Genomic DNA, 17,852 nt, shown 5'->3' on the forward strand with positions numbered 1-17,852 from the left:
GCTGGACTACTTCAAAGTTTCCCTACTGGTCCTATGATTTCCACTTTTTGTTTCTTCTCTATCTTTACTCAATCCTTCCATTTCATTATTCTCCAGATATCAGAGCTGTCATTTAAAATTTTTTTTCTGAGACAGGGTCTTTTTAATTGGTCAGGCTGGTCTTGGTCTCAAATTCACTATGTAGCCCAGACCTTAAACTCAACATTTTCCTGCTTCAAGTTTCCTGAGTGCTGGTGTGCGCCATGATGCCTGGACAGAGCCATCTTTTAAAAGCATTTATCAAGGTACTTCCAAGCTTAAATTTTGCTTTATACTATGCTTAGGAGAAAACACAAAATCCTTAATGTGGCCTTCACAAGCAGCCCCGAACTTCTCCACATTTGAGCACACGATTCTCTGCACTTGTGTCCTGTCTTCCAAGCAGCAGGGCCTATCATCAGATCCCAAAGCCTCCTCAGCTCTGTGCTCTCGTTAGGGTCTTTTGCTATGAATGCTATGTTCACTTAGCTATCTCATCCGTCTGCTTGGCTATGTTCTACTTTCTTTTAAGTTTTACTGGTGTTATTTCCTCAGGCTTCTTTTGACAGCCCCCTACTCTTATCCCAGCTAAACACAGAAATTACGTCTCCCCTTATTCTCTTCCTATTCCTTCAGGGCACTAACAATTTATTACAATAAACACACATATATTGTTTTCTCACTGCCACCACTCTGCAAACAGATTTTTGTATACCACATAGTGGTATACACAGTGCCCAGCACACATCAGGTGCTCAATGAAGATCTACTGGATGAATAGAGAATAAGTGATTAAACTTACTTCTCAATTTTTTTTTTTTTTTTTGAGATAGGGTCTAACTTCAGGCTGGCCTTGAACTCACTATGTAGCCCAGGCTAGCCTCAAACTATTTCGATACTCTTGCCTTATCCTCACAAGTGTTGGGATTACAGCTATGCATCACCATACTTAGCTTACTTCTTTTCTTTTCTGAGACTGGTTCTTGCTATGTAGTCTCGGCTGGCCTTAAAATCACTATGTAGCAGAGGGCCAGGGATTTAGCTCAGTGGCGCTGTGCCTGCCTCGTAAGGGCAAGGTCCTGAGTTTGATCCCTGGTACCCACCCCTCCACCCTCCTCCCCCACAAAAAACTATGTAGCCAAGGTTGGCCTCGAACTAGTGGCAATTCTCCTGCCTCAGCCTCCTGAGTGCTGGGATTACAGGGATGCACCACCACACCCAGCTACTTCTTAATTCTTGTACTTCTCTCCTATCCTGAAAGTAGTCCTTAAAACTGAAACCAAACCAAACCACTGAAAGTATATCTTAGAACCATAGCAGTAGGCACCAATGAAAGTTGTGAAATCTTAGTCAAAAAAGGCAACAGATGTTTTATTCTTCAATGAAAATTACTGTATTCACCACAAGCTAAAGAGAACATATATCTGTGTGTGTGTGTGTGTGTGTGTGTGTGTGTGTGTGTATGTATATATTTGGATTTATGGAAGACTAGAGACATGGAAAAAATCCAGCACCTAACAAGTACAGCCAGGAAGGAAATCAGCTCTGCAATAGGACAAGTTTAATGAACTACAAACAAGAAAGAGTGGAAAAGGAAGAAAAAAAATGTGCATTGAGTTTAAGACACTGTAAAACTCAGAAGACATATTTACTATTCAAGTATAAACTCAGTAAGGACTTGGCATAAATTGAAAGGCAGCTGCTGAGGTACACCATTATAAAATAAGTCTATGAATTTACAATTCTACCTTCCAATTTTCTGGGAGAAAAAACTGAACTCTTGAAGGTCTTCACCAGAGACCCTGGAGAGGGATAAACACTTTTGATGAAGACATAGTTAACAATCCATTATTGAATTTAATATTAAAAAACATGTATTTATTTAAAACAATAGGAATACGTATTCTCAGACTGTCCTCTAGAGTTTTTGAGACTATTAGTTCAAGAGTTTCAAAGTATATTACTTCCAAAAACAATACTGATTAAAAAAAATTTTAAACAAAAACCAAAAAACCTGATTTGATGGTACCTTAAAAATATCCTAAATACCAGTCTAACATTGCAATTAATTTAAGAATTCCTCCTGCATTGGTAAAACATTTTTTCCTCACAAAATGTGGGTACTGAAATTGGATAGAAACACCATGAATGTGAAAATACCACCAATTTTCTGCAGTTAAAAAAAACTAGAATGTTCTTTGGAATCACTGAAATATAAAAAAATTTGGGTTTTTTCCACAGTCTATGCAACTTCTTTCAGATTCTCCACATTGCTTGTAGGATTGACCTGTGTGAATCTAATTTTATAGATTCAAGTCTTGCAGTGCAACATCCATGCTTAACACACTAACGTGTCTCTGACCAGTGAGAAGTATGCTTAACCCAGAGACGCTGTCATATACTTCTCCATAATGACTTCTCCCCCAAATAAAAACTTTAGACTATGACAAAACATCCTCTGTTAAAACAATCAAATGATGAACCCAGCATAGAGAATTCCAGTGTGGTTTCGGCACTCAGGAGGGCATTGTCTCCTACTGTTTTTCATGGAAATCACAGGCCTGGCTGCTAGCATTCAGCTTTCCTAGGCCTTAAAGGAATTTCTCAGGGCTGGCAAGTTGGATTACATTCTAAAAGAATTTTGTCTTTGCCAAACTACCATATTTTTAGCATAAAATCTGCCCATGACTGTAAGTTTCAATGTGTGTACAACTGATTAGACTTTTTTCTTTGTTTTTTTTTTTGACATTGGCTGGAATTGAGTAGAAATAAGTCTGTCATGCATCTTCACAGGTGTCATGAAATATGAGAAATTTGTCTGACTCTAGATACTATTTCTTTTCGACACAATGGGCAGGTCTCCAGTTGCAAGGCACAATCCATGCACAGGTCGCTGAGGAGAAAGACATAAATGCCAGTCAAGTTAATGCCTTCAAAGGTCAAACTCTACCTGCCAACTAAATGTAAAATGTTAAGAGTGTAAAGAAGTTGCTAATGAGGAAGGAAGCTCTAAAAGTGATTTGTCCAAAAGTTCACAAGTAGCATTAAACCTTTTTTTAACATTTTATAAAGCCAAGATTATATAAAAAATATAATACTGAGTAAATAGAATAAAGCAAAAACACAGGCCTTCTTTATCAGGCAGCTTCTGCTATTTGAGGTACTTTCTAGAAGACATTTCTAGAAGGAACTACTTGACAAACCAATTTCTCATTTAGCTCACTTTAGCTGCAACAAACCTTGATTAACAGTATGGAACTGATAACACTCTAAAAGCAACTCAAGAACAGGATGAAATGTTGCCTAATGTACAGTGATGAAACAGTCAAACAGATCTTACCTGTGTCCACATGGCTTCAATTGTGTGTCTGCTACCTCATCGCAACAAAGGGAGCAGCAGTTTTCTCGGATACTGACTTGCTTCAACAGAGCAAGACGCCTGTGCCTAAGTAGACAAAGCAGTTTAAAATTCATATTGTCAACAAGAGGGCCTGTTAGCAGTGATGCATAAGAAATACTTTCAAAATGCTCTGTACATGGGCGATATACTAAGTACTCCTTAAGCTTTGTTCAGTGAAGTTATCATACATGGTGTCTCTTTAATCTTAGGAGTAAAGGTAAGACCATTCTTATTTTATAGACAAAAATGTTTAAAGAAGTGATCTGCAGGATGTGAGGTCGATCGGGGTGCAACATCTGTCACCTCATTGATCACCAGGGTTGATTTGGCTGATCTGGCTGGCTAGGCAGGTGTCCCCTTCCTCCCTCACCACTCCAGCTCCACGTGCATCCCTCCTGAAGGTGCACACTTGGTCTAAGAGATGATCCCCACACCCATAGAGGAGGATCATTTCCTCAGTCAAGGGTATAAGAGTAGCTGTGCTCCCCTGCTAGACCCTCCAAACATGCTCTCAAGAAATGATCTGCATAAGGTCATATATGGTAAACAGTCAAGAGTCAAATTCAAATCTTTGGTTCTAAATCCAGTCCTCTTTTCATTTTACCAGCAAATTTCAACCTTTTAAATTGCACATCTCTGAAAGTTTGATGAAAAAGCATAGAGCCTTTTCCTAAGAAAAGCACACATGTAAATTTTTATACAGTTTCAAGGGGTTTATGACAGTTCAATAGAGACTCTGCAAGTTTTGACATGTCAGGTTAGAGCCCTTCCATTACATTCTGACCAGCATGGAATGGGAAAGCAGATGGCCACAACTGCTCTGCCAAAGCTACATCCTTGATGGGTGGACATGAGAAATATGAAATATCTGCTCAATTCACATACAAGCTTACTATGGGCCAGGCACTATCCCAAGTCCTAGTAATTCAGCAGTGAACAGAGGACCGGAAAAGTATCCCTGCCTCCAGACAGCTTAAACTTCAGCCAGGGAAGACAGAAATAACAAGATAAAAATTTTAAAGGTACACAGAATGTTAAATGCTGACTAATACTATGAAGAACAGGAGTGTGTCTGTGTGTACGCATGTGCACATGAGAAGAGAGAGAGAGAGAATTTTAAATATGGCAGCCAAGGAAGGTCTGACTAAGGTGATGTTAATGAAAACATAAAGTGATTACATGAGTGAGCCTGTGGGTGTTTGCAGAGAACATTCTAGGTAGTAGCAACAGGGGAACCGGGATGACTGTGGGGCTATTAAGAGAGATGAGGAAGACTGCAGAAGCAGCAGGTGCTGTGAGCGGATGACTGCTGCAGCTGAGGCACAGGCATATTGTGCTTTCCTGTGCTAGTATGTTTTTCCTTTCATATGCATTTGAAGGGTTCCATAATAAAAAGGTTAAGAAGGGCCAGGGATTTAGCTCAGTGGTTCCATTGCCTGCCTTGGAAGTGCAAGGACTTGAGTTTGATACCCAGTACCAAAAAAAAAAAGGTTAAGAAAATATAGTGAATGGAAGGAGAATTAGAGACAGAATATATACAGTACAAAACAGTTTTTAAAATCCAAGGTAGTAGCACTACTATTCCAATGAGTAAAATATTAGTAAAAAAGTATCACTAAATATAAGTTTTTGGAACACAGGGTGAAAGTATTAATGGCCTAGAAAATGGTCTTAATGCTCCCATTTGTAACTTACTCTTAACTGGACTTTTATGAGGAGCAAGGTACCAGTGGTTAGCCTTAAGGTAGTTACTCAATTAGGCTCCAGCAATTCCTGTCTTGATGTCACCATCAGTGGAAAGAGTCTAGATACAAAATAGGATTGACCTAACTTGTAATAATTCTGCTGTTCTTATTCAAGACAGGATCAACTCAAGGTGCCACAGTCACTAAGAGAGTTCATATAAGCTGGCCACAAAGGGTGACTTTCCAAGAAATGATACTCACTGCCATCTGGATTTTGGACAGCTTTCTTCTGCAGACAATTAACTAAGTGCTAAAGCAGTTCTGAGTAAGGTCACGCTTCAGAGTAACTGTTATTTAAAAAATTTATTTCCTTTACTTACCTACTTATTTGTGGCACTGGGGATTGAGCCCAGGGCCTTGCACAGTTAGGCAAATGTTTTACCTCTGAGCTATATCCCCAGCCCGTTTTGAAATTTTGAGGTAGAGTACTGTTAAATCACTAAGTTACCCAGACTGGGCTTGAGCCTGTGATCCTTCTGCCGCAGCCTCCCAAAATGCTGGGTTACAGACACATACCACTGCACCCAGCTCAAGGGAACTCTTACATGGATCAGTTATACCTTTTTGGGTAATCTGTAGGTGTCAAACCAAGCAAAAGGCAGGCTAGATAAATAATGGAGTGTGCCAGGTAAGAGAGGCATCACCTTAGACTTTCACCAAGAGGAAAGTTCAGAATTTCTGTCAGGCACCGAGACAAACTGAATGGAAGTTCTAAAAAAGTACCTCAGATCCCTAACCTGGGATATAAGTGGCCCTTATGTTCTTAAGATATTACCAAGTGAGAGAAGCTCAGCCGGTCCCAGAACCTGGAAGGAAGCTCCTCGCCTCTATCCCAGGCTCCTAAGGCAGAGAAGCTCAGCCAGTTCCAGCACCCGGAAGGAAGCTCCCCACCTCCATCTCAGGCTCCTAGGGCAGAGAAGCTCAGCCGGTCCCAGTACCTGGAAGGAAGCTCCCCACCTCTATCTCAGGCTCCTAGGGCAGAGAAGCTCAGCTGGTCCCAGCACCCAGAAGGAAGCTCCCCCGCCTCCATCCTAGGCTCCTAGGGCAGAGAAGGTGAGCCAGTCCCAGCACCGGGAAGGAAGCTCCCCGCCTCCAACCCAGGCTCCTAGGGCAGAGAAGCTGAGCCGGTCCCAGAACTCAGAAGGAAGCTCCCCCACTGCCATCCCAGGCTCCTAGGGCAGAGAAGGTGAGCTGCATGGGCACCAGAAGCAGCCCCTCCCATGGAAATGAGAAGACACGTAGACAAGTCTCAAAAACAGACTTCTGGATCTCCTATAGCAACCACAAAGGGAAATGAGATGGAACACTCTGATACTCAACCACCTGGATTCTGAACTGGCAACAAAAGAGGATCTGGGGAAAATGAAATCAGAAATAATTACTCAGATAACAGCAAAGATTTTGCTCATGGTGCAAGACATGATTAATAAATCTAGAGAGGACACAGATTAAAAAAATAGAAGATCTGAGGAACATGATGGAATCCCAACATAGGAAACAAATGGAATCCATAAAACAGATTCAAACAGATTTCCAAGAGATTAAAAACTCCATCGAAAGTCTGTGCAGCAGAATGAACCAATGTGAGGATAGAATTTCACATATAGAAGATTAGATTGCAATTAGTGAGGAGGAAAAGAAAAATTGCTTTAAAATTGTAAGGGAAGACAAGAAATCAATCCAGCAGCTGCTAGATGATGCAAAGAAGAATAACATAAGACTGATTGGAGTCAATGAAGAAACAGGAGAGAGTACAGATGACATAAAAAAACTGTTCAAAGAAGTGATGGCAGAAAACTTCCCAAGGAGGGGGAAAGAACTTGACATACAGATAAGTGAGGCATATAGGACTCCAGCTAGCCTTAATCAAAAAAAATCTACACATAGGCATATAATAGTTAGGATTCCAGAAATCCAACAGAAGAACAAAATTCTACAAGCAGTGAGAGAAAAGAAACAAATCACATACAAAGGAAAGCCCATCAGAATCACAGCAGACTTCTCAATGCAAACCCTCAAGGCAAGAAGAGCTTGGAATGATGCATTTCAAGCCCTAAAGGAAAACAACCTCCAACCCAGATTGATGTACCCTGCAAAACTATCTTTCAAAATTGATGGAGAAAAAAGATACTTTCATGACAAAGAGCACCTCAGGAACTTCATGAATAACAAACTGGCACTCCAAAAAATTTTAGACAATACCCTAGGAAAAGACAATGAGGATCACAACCCCGGGAAACCCAGCAGAATGAATCCATTGGGTGTGACAAATTAAACTCAAATGGGGAGAATCCAACAAAAAGAAAAAGTCATGACAAGGCTTTTAAAACTTTTGACTTCATCTCCCTAATGAGTGTATAATTCAATCTTATTATTGTACTGATTAGTATTTTTCTGATTCTAGAGTTGCACACCATTCCTTGTGCTATACTGGCTATTTATCATCTTCTTACATCTACATCTACATTTTAATTGGGTTTTCTATTAATGATCTCTAAGAATTCTTTATATATTCTGGTCATAGGTTATATGTATTGTAAATATGGTCTGTTTAAGGACTACTTCTCATTTTAATGATGTCATTTAAAGTTCTAAATTTTGATGGAATCTCATTTATCAATGTTTTTCTTTTATACATCATGTTTTTTGTATCCTAGGTAGTTCTTGCCTACCCTGAATTCATAAATATTTTCCCTTATAATTTCTTCTTAAAGTTTTATACTTTTAGGCTTTCTTATTTAGGTTCATAGATCCTTTAAAGTTATTTTCATGTATGGAAAAAAAGGGTTGAGGTTAATTTTTTTTTTTGGTATCGGGGATTGAACTTGGGACCTTGCACTTGCAAGGCAGGTACTGGAACCACTGAGCTAAATCCCCGGCCCTGAGGTTAATTTTTTATATACAGATACCAGGTATTCTAGTGCCATTTGCTGAAAACACTATCTCTTCCTCCGCTCTTGAATTGAGTTTATATTCTATAAAATGCTAATGTTAAATAATCTTTCAAAACTCAGTGGACCATATATGTGTGGTTCTATTTCTAGATTCTCTGTTTCATTCAAATGATCTATATGTCTTTCCTTACACCAACACTGCCTTGATTACTGTAGCTTTAGAAGAAGTCTTAAAATTAGGTACCAAATGTCTTCCAACACTGTTTTTGTTTTTAACTTTTCTAGATCCTTTGTACTCCTACATAACTTTTAAATTTCAATATCCAATTCTTCATTTATAGCAAGTATACACAGACCTGAATTTTTATATATACCTTGTGTTTTCTAATCCTCCTAAATTCAAGTACAAGTTCTAGGGCCTCCTAGAGATTTCTTAGTGTTTTCTCTGTAGATGATCATTTCATCTACATATAAAGATTTTCCTTCTGCCATGCCAATCCTATCCTAGTTGTGTCATTTTATTGCCAGACTATTTTGGTGGGGACTAGGTTTCAAAGTTTAATGGACAGATAAAGTGTAAGCATATCTGCCCTTGTTCCCCACCTTAAGGAGAAAGCATTGTATCTTCTCCATTCATATAAGGCGTTCTCACTGGAAGTATGGAGTACATGTCTTTAATCTACTGAAAAGTTTCTGTTCTACTTCTAGTCTGATAGCTTTTACCATGAACAGCTGTAGAATTTAGTCCAATACTTTTTCTCCAACTAGTGACAGGATCATATGGCTTTTTCCTTTCCTCTGTGAAAATGATGACTTTTGGGGGTGGATCTTCCAATGCTGAACCAACACTGCCATCCCTATAACAAAACCACTTTCTACATCCTGCCAGATCTGACTTCCAATAGTTTGTTTTGTTAAACAAATTTCTATCTATGTTCATACTTTTTTCTTCTATTATCTTTATCCAGTTTTAGGATTAGCACAATGTTGAGTTCCTAAAATGAGGTGAGAAGTGTTCCTTTTTTCTGCTTTAATTGTTTGATGTAATTTATCAGTTAAAATGTTTATGAGCCTGCTGTTGTCATATAGGTAGGTTTTCAAGCTAGGAGTATACTTTCTTTAATAGGTGCTATTCAAATTTTATATTTCCTCCAGAGTTAGTTTCATTAATTTGTCTTCCAAGGTACTTCTTAGAAGTTGTCAAATTTATTTCAAAAAAGATTTTTGTAATATGCTTTCTCTATCCTTTTAAATTCTGTAAAATCTGTAGTAATGTCTCCTAGATCTTAATATTGTAATTTAAAAAATGTATAACTGATATTGTGTAACAGGAAGAAAAGGTCTAAAAGAGCAGGGGAATTGTGAGGGGTAGGGGAAGGGAAAAAAGGGAAAGGAAAAAATATGAGAAGAGGAAAAAAATTGGAAACAAGGTCTTTGCAAATGAGGGGTGGAGGGGGTGAAGGGAGGGCAAGGGACAGGGAAAAAAAATAAGAAGCAAGATACTCATGTAAAGGTACAAGATCCCAATGATGAATGTAACTGGATTTTATACCGAAAATGTACCAATAAACAATGGGGGGGGAAGATATTACCGAGTCTCTACTGCTATAAATAATGCTGCTGTTCTAGCTCATCTGGAAACCGTTAAGCCACTGAGAAGTCTAAGGTGAAGCACAGCCCAGAGGGCTGCTTAAAGACCTAAATTTCGAGCCAAAATAGTAGCCAGCATTCCATTATACTATAGGTACCTTCGGTGGCACAATGGTCCAGCACTAGCTATGCCCTGGCCAGTATGATTGCCTTGACATTAGTGGCATTGTGTGGCATTAATAACAGGAATACCCTGCCTTGTACAGACTCAGGCAGCTGCTCTGTTAAATAAAATGATAAACTTTGGCTCACAGTATATAACAAGCTTCAACTTGTAGTAATCACCAGGAAGCAGCTGGAATGGAGTCTTTCCCCAGCTGAAGGAATAGACTGCAGTTATCTTCTTAGGAAGACAAGCAGGCATTCATCCAATGAGACAATTAATGCCAATCACAATTTTTGTCAAATAAGGGGAGTGAAATTTTATCCAAGATGGCATTGCTGCTGTCCCAATAGTTGTGGAACAGTATTGGCATCTTTGCTAATTCAGCTAAAGCCCAAAAGAAGTTGTTTTCAATAAACCCAAGTCTGTTAATAGATGCACTTGCTTTCCTGATATTTAACATTTTTACACTGGCATTCTGATGAAGTTAGTCTACAGTTTGAATGTGCATGTGCCATATTTTCTGATTTTTATATCAACATTATTTGGCTCATAAAACAAATTTGGAAGCCAGGTGTGGTGGTGCACACCTGTAATTCTAGCACTCTGGGAGGCTGAGGCAGGGCAACTTAGCTGAGCCTGGGCAACTTAGTGATGTAGCAAGATCCTGTCTCACAGTGAAAAACAGAAAGAGTTGGGGATATATCTCAATGTGAGGGTCTTGGGTTCAAGCACCAATACTTAGGAGCAAAAAAAAAAAAAAGAATTTGGACATCTTCCTTCTTTCTATAACATTTTAAATAACAAAGTTTTCTGTTACCTAAATTTTGATATACATCTCCTGTAGACCCACCAGGGTCTGGTGCTTTTTGGGAAGATCATTCTTAAAATTTTTCAGTTAATGTTATAATAATAATTGGTTTGTAGTTGGGCATGGTGATACATTCTTGTAATACCAGCACTCTGGGAGATTGAGGCAGGGAGAATTGCAAGTTCCAGCCCAGTCTGGGCAATTTAGCGAGACCCTGTTTCAAGATAAAAAATTTTAAAAATATGCTGGAGACATAGTCCAGTGCAAAGGCCAAGGATTCAATCTTCAATACATGGTGGGGAAAAAGGTTTGTATGTATCTCCTCTGGGTTTGTTTTAGTAATTTATATTTCCTAGGAAGCTTTTTTAGTGAAGTTTTCAAAATTATTTATTAAAACTTTTCAAAATTATTTATTAAAAGTTGAAACAAATGTGTCATTAATTGTTTAAATTTTTCAGGAGATGCATGTGACAGTCTTGAGATAGCCTGGGCAGATTCCTTACCTTGGCAAAATGATTTTTTCTTCAGCTGTTAGGAAGGCATAGTCATTAAAAGTGCTAAATTTCATAGATGGTGGATATTTGAATGGTTTTGCTCCAAAATTAAACTCACATTGTTGATATGACATAAAACTAGCTGCAGCAAAAAATCCCGATCTACAAATAAAAATGAGTACCGAGGTCAATAGAATTAATAAAAACAAAGCAATGCTCAAATATTACAGTGGTTTTCAGAAAGTCGAGATGAGCCAGTTATACCCTGGCAGAAAGGAAGGTGAGCTGATTCTGTTTACTAACCTAGACAGATCTGTGAACCAGAGAATATTCCGCCTTTATCTTCCTATATCAAACTTTTGGATAGATTTAGGTCTAATCAAATAGGTCCCCAATTACTTGAAATAAATACATTTCCCACCATAATTATCTACATTAATGGAGAAAGCCCCCTCCCCTTTCCTCTGGAGAAAATTTGACTACTCAAATTTTTGTCTAAGAGGAGCTACTTACACAGCTGATGAAAAGACTTGTTTCTCAGGAGGCAGCTGGTTGCCATTTAAAAAGAAGATCATTTGCTTTTCATTCAAGTCTAACAGAAATCCTACTGTGTCTCCTAGTGGATAAGGCAAAAACACTGTTAGGATAATGCTATATACTACCAGGATTCTGAAAAGTGCATCAGTGGCACTGCATTGAATCTGTGTCTTTAGCCCATAATTCAACATGTTCATCTTTGTTTCTTCCACAACTGATCTGACCCCTACTTGCCAATATTTTCATGTACCATTAAGAAAAAAATGCTGTGAATTTAACAAGCCTACAATTGTAAGATGCATCCCAATATCAAAGATGTTAAAATGTGGAAAACATGTGCATGTTGGAATCAATGAAATATGGTAAGACAAAATCATGTGCCTATTTGCCTCTCTGGTGAGATCTAAAACTCCCTAGATAACAACTAAACAAACACTTGTTTAAAAAAATACAGCCTTGGGCCGGGGATTTAGCTCAATGGTTTCGCTGCCTGCTGCGCAAGTGCAAGGACCTGAGTTCTGAGTTTGGTCCCCGGTAACAAAAAAAAAACAAAAACAAACCAAAAACACCCTCACCTCTCAAAACAAAACTATAAGATTTCTAGTTTTGTTTTTAAATTTCCAAAATAGGTAAGAACAATGAACATTCAATGCTGGTGGAAGAAATTTGGCAATACCTAGCAAAAGCCTTGAAATTGTGACTCTTCATTGCCAGAGAAGTTTTAAGTTCTAAGGATTTATCTTGAGAAAATCCAGGAAGGCAAAAATGTCAATGTCTAAAGATGAGACATTATTAATATTTTACAGTACAAGTATATAATATTGAGAAGATATCAAAAGTAATGTTATTTTTAATAACCTGGAAAACTGTTCAAGGTATTAAGTATAACAACAATTATATATATGTGTATAGCTGTATATATAACTTATTTATAACTATATAAAAAACTATAGCTATAGCTTTTTAAAAATTTCTGGCCATATATAGTGGCACATGCCTAAAATACCAGCTACTTGGGAAGGTGAGGCAGGATGATTGTTAAGTTTGAGCCCAAGCTGGGCAATAAGCAAGATCTTGCCTTATAAAGTGAGGGAGGGAAGCTGAAGCTGTAGTTCAGTGGTAGAGTACTTCCCAGCATGTGTGAGTCCCAGGTTGAATTTCCAGTACTGGAGGAAAACCAAAACCAAACCAAACCCAACTCTGGATAAATTGTAGAGAATTTTAGAAATTTATTCATTTTGCTTTAAAAATTTTTTTCAAACTTTTATAGTAAGCATATTCAGAAGTTTTTATTTTAAAAATGAGGCAGTTTTTAAAACAGTGCCTGTATCTTATGCTCTATGAAATGGGTAAGTTTTATATTTCCTTAAGAACCTGCACACCATTGAAATGAGTGCTTCTGTTGGCTTTTCAGTTGTTTTCCTTTCCCACACTATCAGTTTAGTCAAGTGAAGCTATCTTCTCATGAGAGTGGTCAAATTCTTGCTTTCTTAGCATGCCTGAACTTTCAGTTTATATCCATAATGTTGATTAAGGCAGGAAAATGAGAGGAACGCATTGGTAAGGAACTGGGTTATATTCCTAATCTAGCTCCAATGCTGCAACTACAAATCCTTTCAGAGGTTCCACCCTCTTGCCTGGGAAAATATCCTCATTTTATTGCACCATAATTCCTGTGTCCTTAATATCTACGTTGCTGCTTTGATTCAAAGTGTAGACCCAAAGAAATTCAAATTCATACTAAACCTTTCTCTTTTTGTTTCTTTTGCAGTACTGGGGATACAACTTAGGGCCTTGTATGCGGCAGGCAAGTGTTCTACCAGTGAGCTACCATTTTCAGCCTTCATATTAATCTTAGGAGTACCATTTTCCTATTAACTCAAGAATTTTATATTCTGAAATGTTTTTGCTACAGGAAGGCTCCAACTGAGGTAAATTTATCAGAGAATGCCATTCACTTCCACGGTGGTGATACAAAGGCTGATACCCTGTTCTTGTTTAGTTATCTTCTATTAAAGACATTTTAAGGCCTAACATAGTAAATTCCTCACAGTAACCAGATGTCTTAACCCAGGTGATGAATTCATGATGTAGAAGAATGAATACCTTCTTTCCAGCATGGGTGTACATGAGGCTTACTTCTGGCATTGTACCAAATCAGCTGCCGGCAGCCATCATATGCACAGGAGTATTCATCGTCTCCAATGCCATAGCCTTCCTGGAGAGACAAGGCCCAGAAGATTAGCAAGGCTCTCCCTGCTCTCAGCTGGGAAGAGACAGTGTCTTTTATAACTATTAACCTAGTGGTTCAAATTCTAAGCTTTCTGGATGAAGGTAAAGCCTATGGTTCTTGGAAGATACCAAAATTATGACCTAGGGCCACTGTGTTCTCTCTTGCATGGTGGCCTGCCCTCATGCTGTAGGGTATACTTCTTTTCCTACTTTTAATTGGCCCAGACTCACTCTGCAGAGTATGTTTCTTTTCCTGCCTTTAGTAAAACTTTACTACCATGAAGAAACCAACCAACCAACCAAAATTATGACCTACAAACCTGGTAAACAGATAATGACTTTATCAATAAATATTTGCCAAGTGCCTTTGTTCTAGGCATTTTCACACCTGTTAGTTGCTTTAATTCTCTCTAATGATCAAGAGTGTGGTGATACTAAATTTTAATAGGAAAAAAAGCTCAGAAAGGTCAAACACCTTTCCTAAGGACATGTTATAAGAGAAGTAGAGCCAAATTTGGATGTAAATTCTTATAATTTCAAATCAATACACTACTTCACTGCAGCTAAGGAAACACCTTTCCTGTATGTAGTAGACTTTAAAATGCCCAAATGCTCAAAGATTTCATGAGAAAGGTTACAGGGGACAATCAGCTAAAAGCGATCCCTAGATCCACTGAACTTGAGCAACACATAGGTCTATGACAATTTCTTTTATTACCTACTGTCTGCCTTTCATTATTTCCTAGAACTATTAACATAAAAGAGCAGATGGGATCTTAATTTATTTTCAGTGCTTACCAAAAAAGAAAAGAAAAAAAAAATAGAGGAAACATACAAACCAAACAATTGCTATCTTTAAGGATCAATAGTGAAAAGCTTTAGCAAGGAAAGGGATTGAAAATGGGGGCTAAAACCAAATAAGATCTTAAGTCTTGATGGCTTACTTGTTCAATGGGGCAAACAATGAAGTAATGATATAAACTATAAAAACAGTTCCAACAAACTCAACAATATACTGAATTCCAATGAATATTCTCCAAAGTGATGCTTCTGATTTAATTGTTGATGTGCACTATTCAGACAATTCGAGTTAAATGAGCTTGTATCTAACTGCCTATAGGCAGAGAAAAAATTCAACCAGTGGGCTAGAAGAACATCTTGCTATCTTGCTATGAAAGGGTTCAAAGGCTGAACAAGTCAGTAGGTAAAAATCCTAAAAGCCTCTGGGGGTATAGTTCAGCAGCAGGGAACATATTAGCATGGGTGAGGCCCTGGGTTTAATCCCTAGCACCTCCCCTGCAAAAAAACCAAAAAACTTTTTACCACTAAAATTTGAGTAGTGGGGCATAGGCAAAAAGCAAACATTTTCTTCTCCATTTTCTAATGCCCTAGAGGAATTCCTTGTCAGAACACTGCAAAGTAATTCCTAGAGGATTCCCAATCATCAAAGGTGGCCTACCCATTATCCTGCAATGTCCCTATGCCTGCCTGGACAGTCCCACAAGAGTGGCAATGTAGGATAAAGGGGAACTCTGATAAAAAGAAATTTTTTTTCTACCAGATATCGAACTCAGGACCTTGTGCTTGCGAGGCAGGTAGCGGCACCACTAAGCTAAATCCCTAACCCTTCTGATTTTTTTTTTTTTTTGGTACCGGAGATTGAACTCAGGACCTTGAGCTTTCGAGGAAGGTGGCAGAACCACTGAGCTAAATCCCCAGCCCTCTTCTGATTAAATTTTAACCATAGATCTGGGTCCAGGGATTTAGCTCAGTGGCACCCTGCCTGCCTAGAAAGCACAAGGTCCTGAGTTCAATCTCGGATACAAAAAAAAAAAAAAAAAAATTAACCATAGATCAACTATGATAGAACCAAGACAAAGATGCCTTTACCTAGCAGAGATGCACTTTCTTTTTTTTTTTTTATTAAATTCTTTTATTGGTACATTGTTAGGTATACAACACAATTACATTTCTCATTGGGAATTGTACCTTTACATAATGCATCTTGGTTCTTATTTTTTCCCCATTCCTAGCCCTCCCTTCAACCCCTCCACCCTTCCCTATTTACAAAGACTTTATTTCCATTTTTTCCATTTCTCATCATTTTTCCTTTCCCTTCTTTCCTTTCTCCTCCCCCTCCCACTACCCCTACCACTTTGGACCTTTTCTTCCTATTTTGCATTATCGATTATTCATTCTAATCATTGGTACATTTTAAGTATACAATATAATGACATTCATCATTGGAAATCTGCACCTTTACATAGTCTCTCTTGCTTATTCTTTTTCACCCTTGCCTAGCACTCCCTTCAACCCCTCCATTCCTATTTACAAAGATTTTGTTCCTATTTTTCCATTTTCTCATATTAATCCCATTCCCTTCTATCCTTTCCCCTAGCCCTCCCACTTCCTTCCCCTTTGCCCCTTTTCTTCCTATTTCACATTACCTATTATACATTTTAGTCCGTATTTACACTTTCAGTTTCTCACACCAGAGAAACTATTCGGTATTTACACATCTGTGTCCTATTTATTTCACTTAAGAGTATTGCCTCAATGTGCATCCACTTAGCTATAAATGTCTCTAATTTCTCATTTTTTATGGCTGAGTAGTACTCCATTTTATAAAAAAACCACATTTTCTTTATGTAGTCTCCAGTTGATGGGCATTTGGGCTGTTTCCAAGTTTTAGCTATTACAAACTGCGCTGCTATGAACATGGGTGCACATATATCACTGTGGTATGATTCTTTTAATTCTTTGGGGAAGATCCCCAGCAGTGGAATAGCGAGGTCAAATGGGATTTCCAGTCCTAGTTCTTTGAGGTATGTCCATACTGATTTCCACAGTGCTTGCACCAGTCTACACTCCCACCAGCAGCGGAGCAGGGTTTCTCTTTCCCCACAGCCCTGCCAGCATTTGTTATTGGTTGATTTCATGATAGCAGCCATTCTTTCTGGAGTGAAGTGGAATCTCAGCGTTGTTTTCATTTGCATCTCTCGAATGACCAGTGATGTTGAACATTTTTTCATGTATTTATCTGCTATTTCTATTTCTTTGTCTGAGAAATGTCTGTTCATTTCAGATGCCCATTTTTCGACTGGGTCTTTAAATTTGGGAGATCTGATCTTTTTCAGTTCTTTATAGATTCGAGATAGTAGACCTTTGTCTGAGGAAGAGCAGGTGAAGATTTTTTCCCACATTGTGGGTTGTCTCTTCACACTGCTGGTGGTTTCTCTTGCTGTGCAGAAGCTTTTTAATAAGAAGAGATCCCATTTGTTGATTGTTTGTGGTAGTTCATGGGCAACTAAGGTTTTGTTCATAAAATCTTTTCCTACACCAATGTCTTCAAGGGTTCTACCTAACCTCTGTTCCAACTGGTTCAGAGTTTCTATTTTAATGTTTAGATCTTTAATCCATTTTGATTTTAGTTTAGTGCATGGTGAGAGATACAGGTCTAGTTTTAATCTTTGGCAAGTTGAAGCCCAATTTTTCCAGCACCATTTATTAAAGAGGCTATCTTTCCTCCAGTGAGGGTGTTTGCCTCCTTTATCAAAGATCAGATGGCTGAGTGTGTCTGGAATTGTTTCTGCATCTTCTAATCTGTTCCACTGGTCCTCAGGTCTGTTTCTTTGCCAGTACCATGCTGTTCTTATCACAGTAGCTTTGTAGCATAGTTGCAGGTTGGGGATTGTGATACCCCCTGCCATGTCTCTGTTACCTAGAATTGATTTTGCTATTTTGGGTCTCTTCTTGTTCCAAATGAATTTTTGGATTGTTTTCTCAAGGTCCATAAAGTGTGCTGCTGGGATCTCAATTGGAATTGCATTGAATCTATATAGCAGTTTTGGAAGTATGGCCATTTTCACTCTATTAATCCTTCCTACCCAGGAGCAGGGGATGTCTGTCCATTTTCTGATATCATCTTCAATCTCTCTTTTCAGAGTGCCATAGTTTTCAGAGAAGAG

General features: G+C 38.4%; 1 protein-coding gene across 5 annotated transcripts in view; it reads right to left on the minus strand.

The window, feature by feature from the left end:
* Positions 1-1,362: 1,362 nt before the first annotated feature.
* The window catches only part of Rspry1 (ring finger and SPRY domain containing 1), a 54,240-nt gene continuing 37,750 nt past the window's right edge, over positions 1,363-17,852 (minus strand). For all 5 annotated transcript variants that reach the window (XM_021257005.2, XM_021257007.2, XM_013071618.3 and 2 more), the window contains exons 11-15: positions 13,759-13,870; positions 11,629-11,731; positions 11,125-11,277; positions 3,359-3,463; positions 1,363-2,911 (exon numbers count right to left, since the gene is read on the minus strand). In XM_021257005.2, the coding sequence (XP_021112664.1) occupies positions 2,815-2,911; positions 3,359-3,463; positions 11,125-11,277; positions 11,629-11,731; positions 13,759-13,870 (570 nt within the window). In that variant the 3' untranslated portion in view covers positions 1,363-2,814. The remainder of the gene's footprint in view (positions 2,912-3,358; positions 3,464-11,124; positions 11,278-11,628; positions 11,732-13,758; positions 13,871-17,852) is intronic.

The sequence above is a fragment of the Heterocephalus glaber genome, unplaced genomic scaffold (genome assembly GCF_053883595.1).
Source record: "Heterocephalus glaber isolate CG9 unplaced genomic scaffold, H.glaber_assembly_v1.0 deba00000071, whole genome shotgun sequence".
NCBI lineage: Eukaryota > Metazoa > Chordata > Mammalia > Rodentia > Bathyergidae > Heterocephalus > Heterocephalus glaber.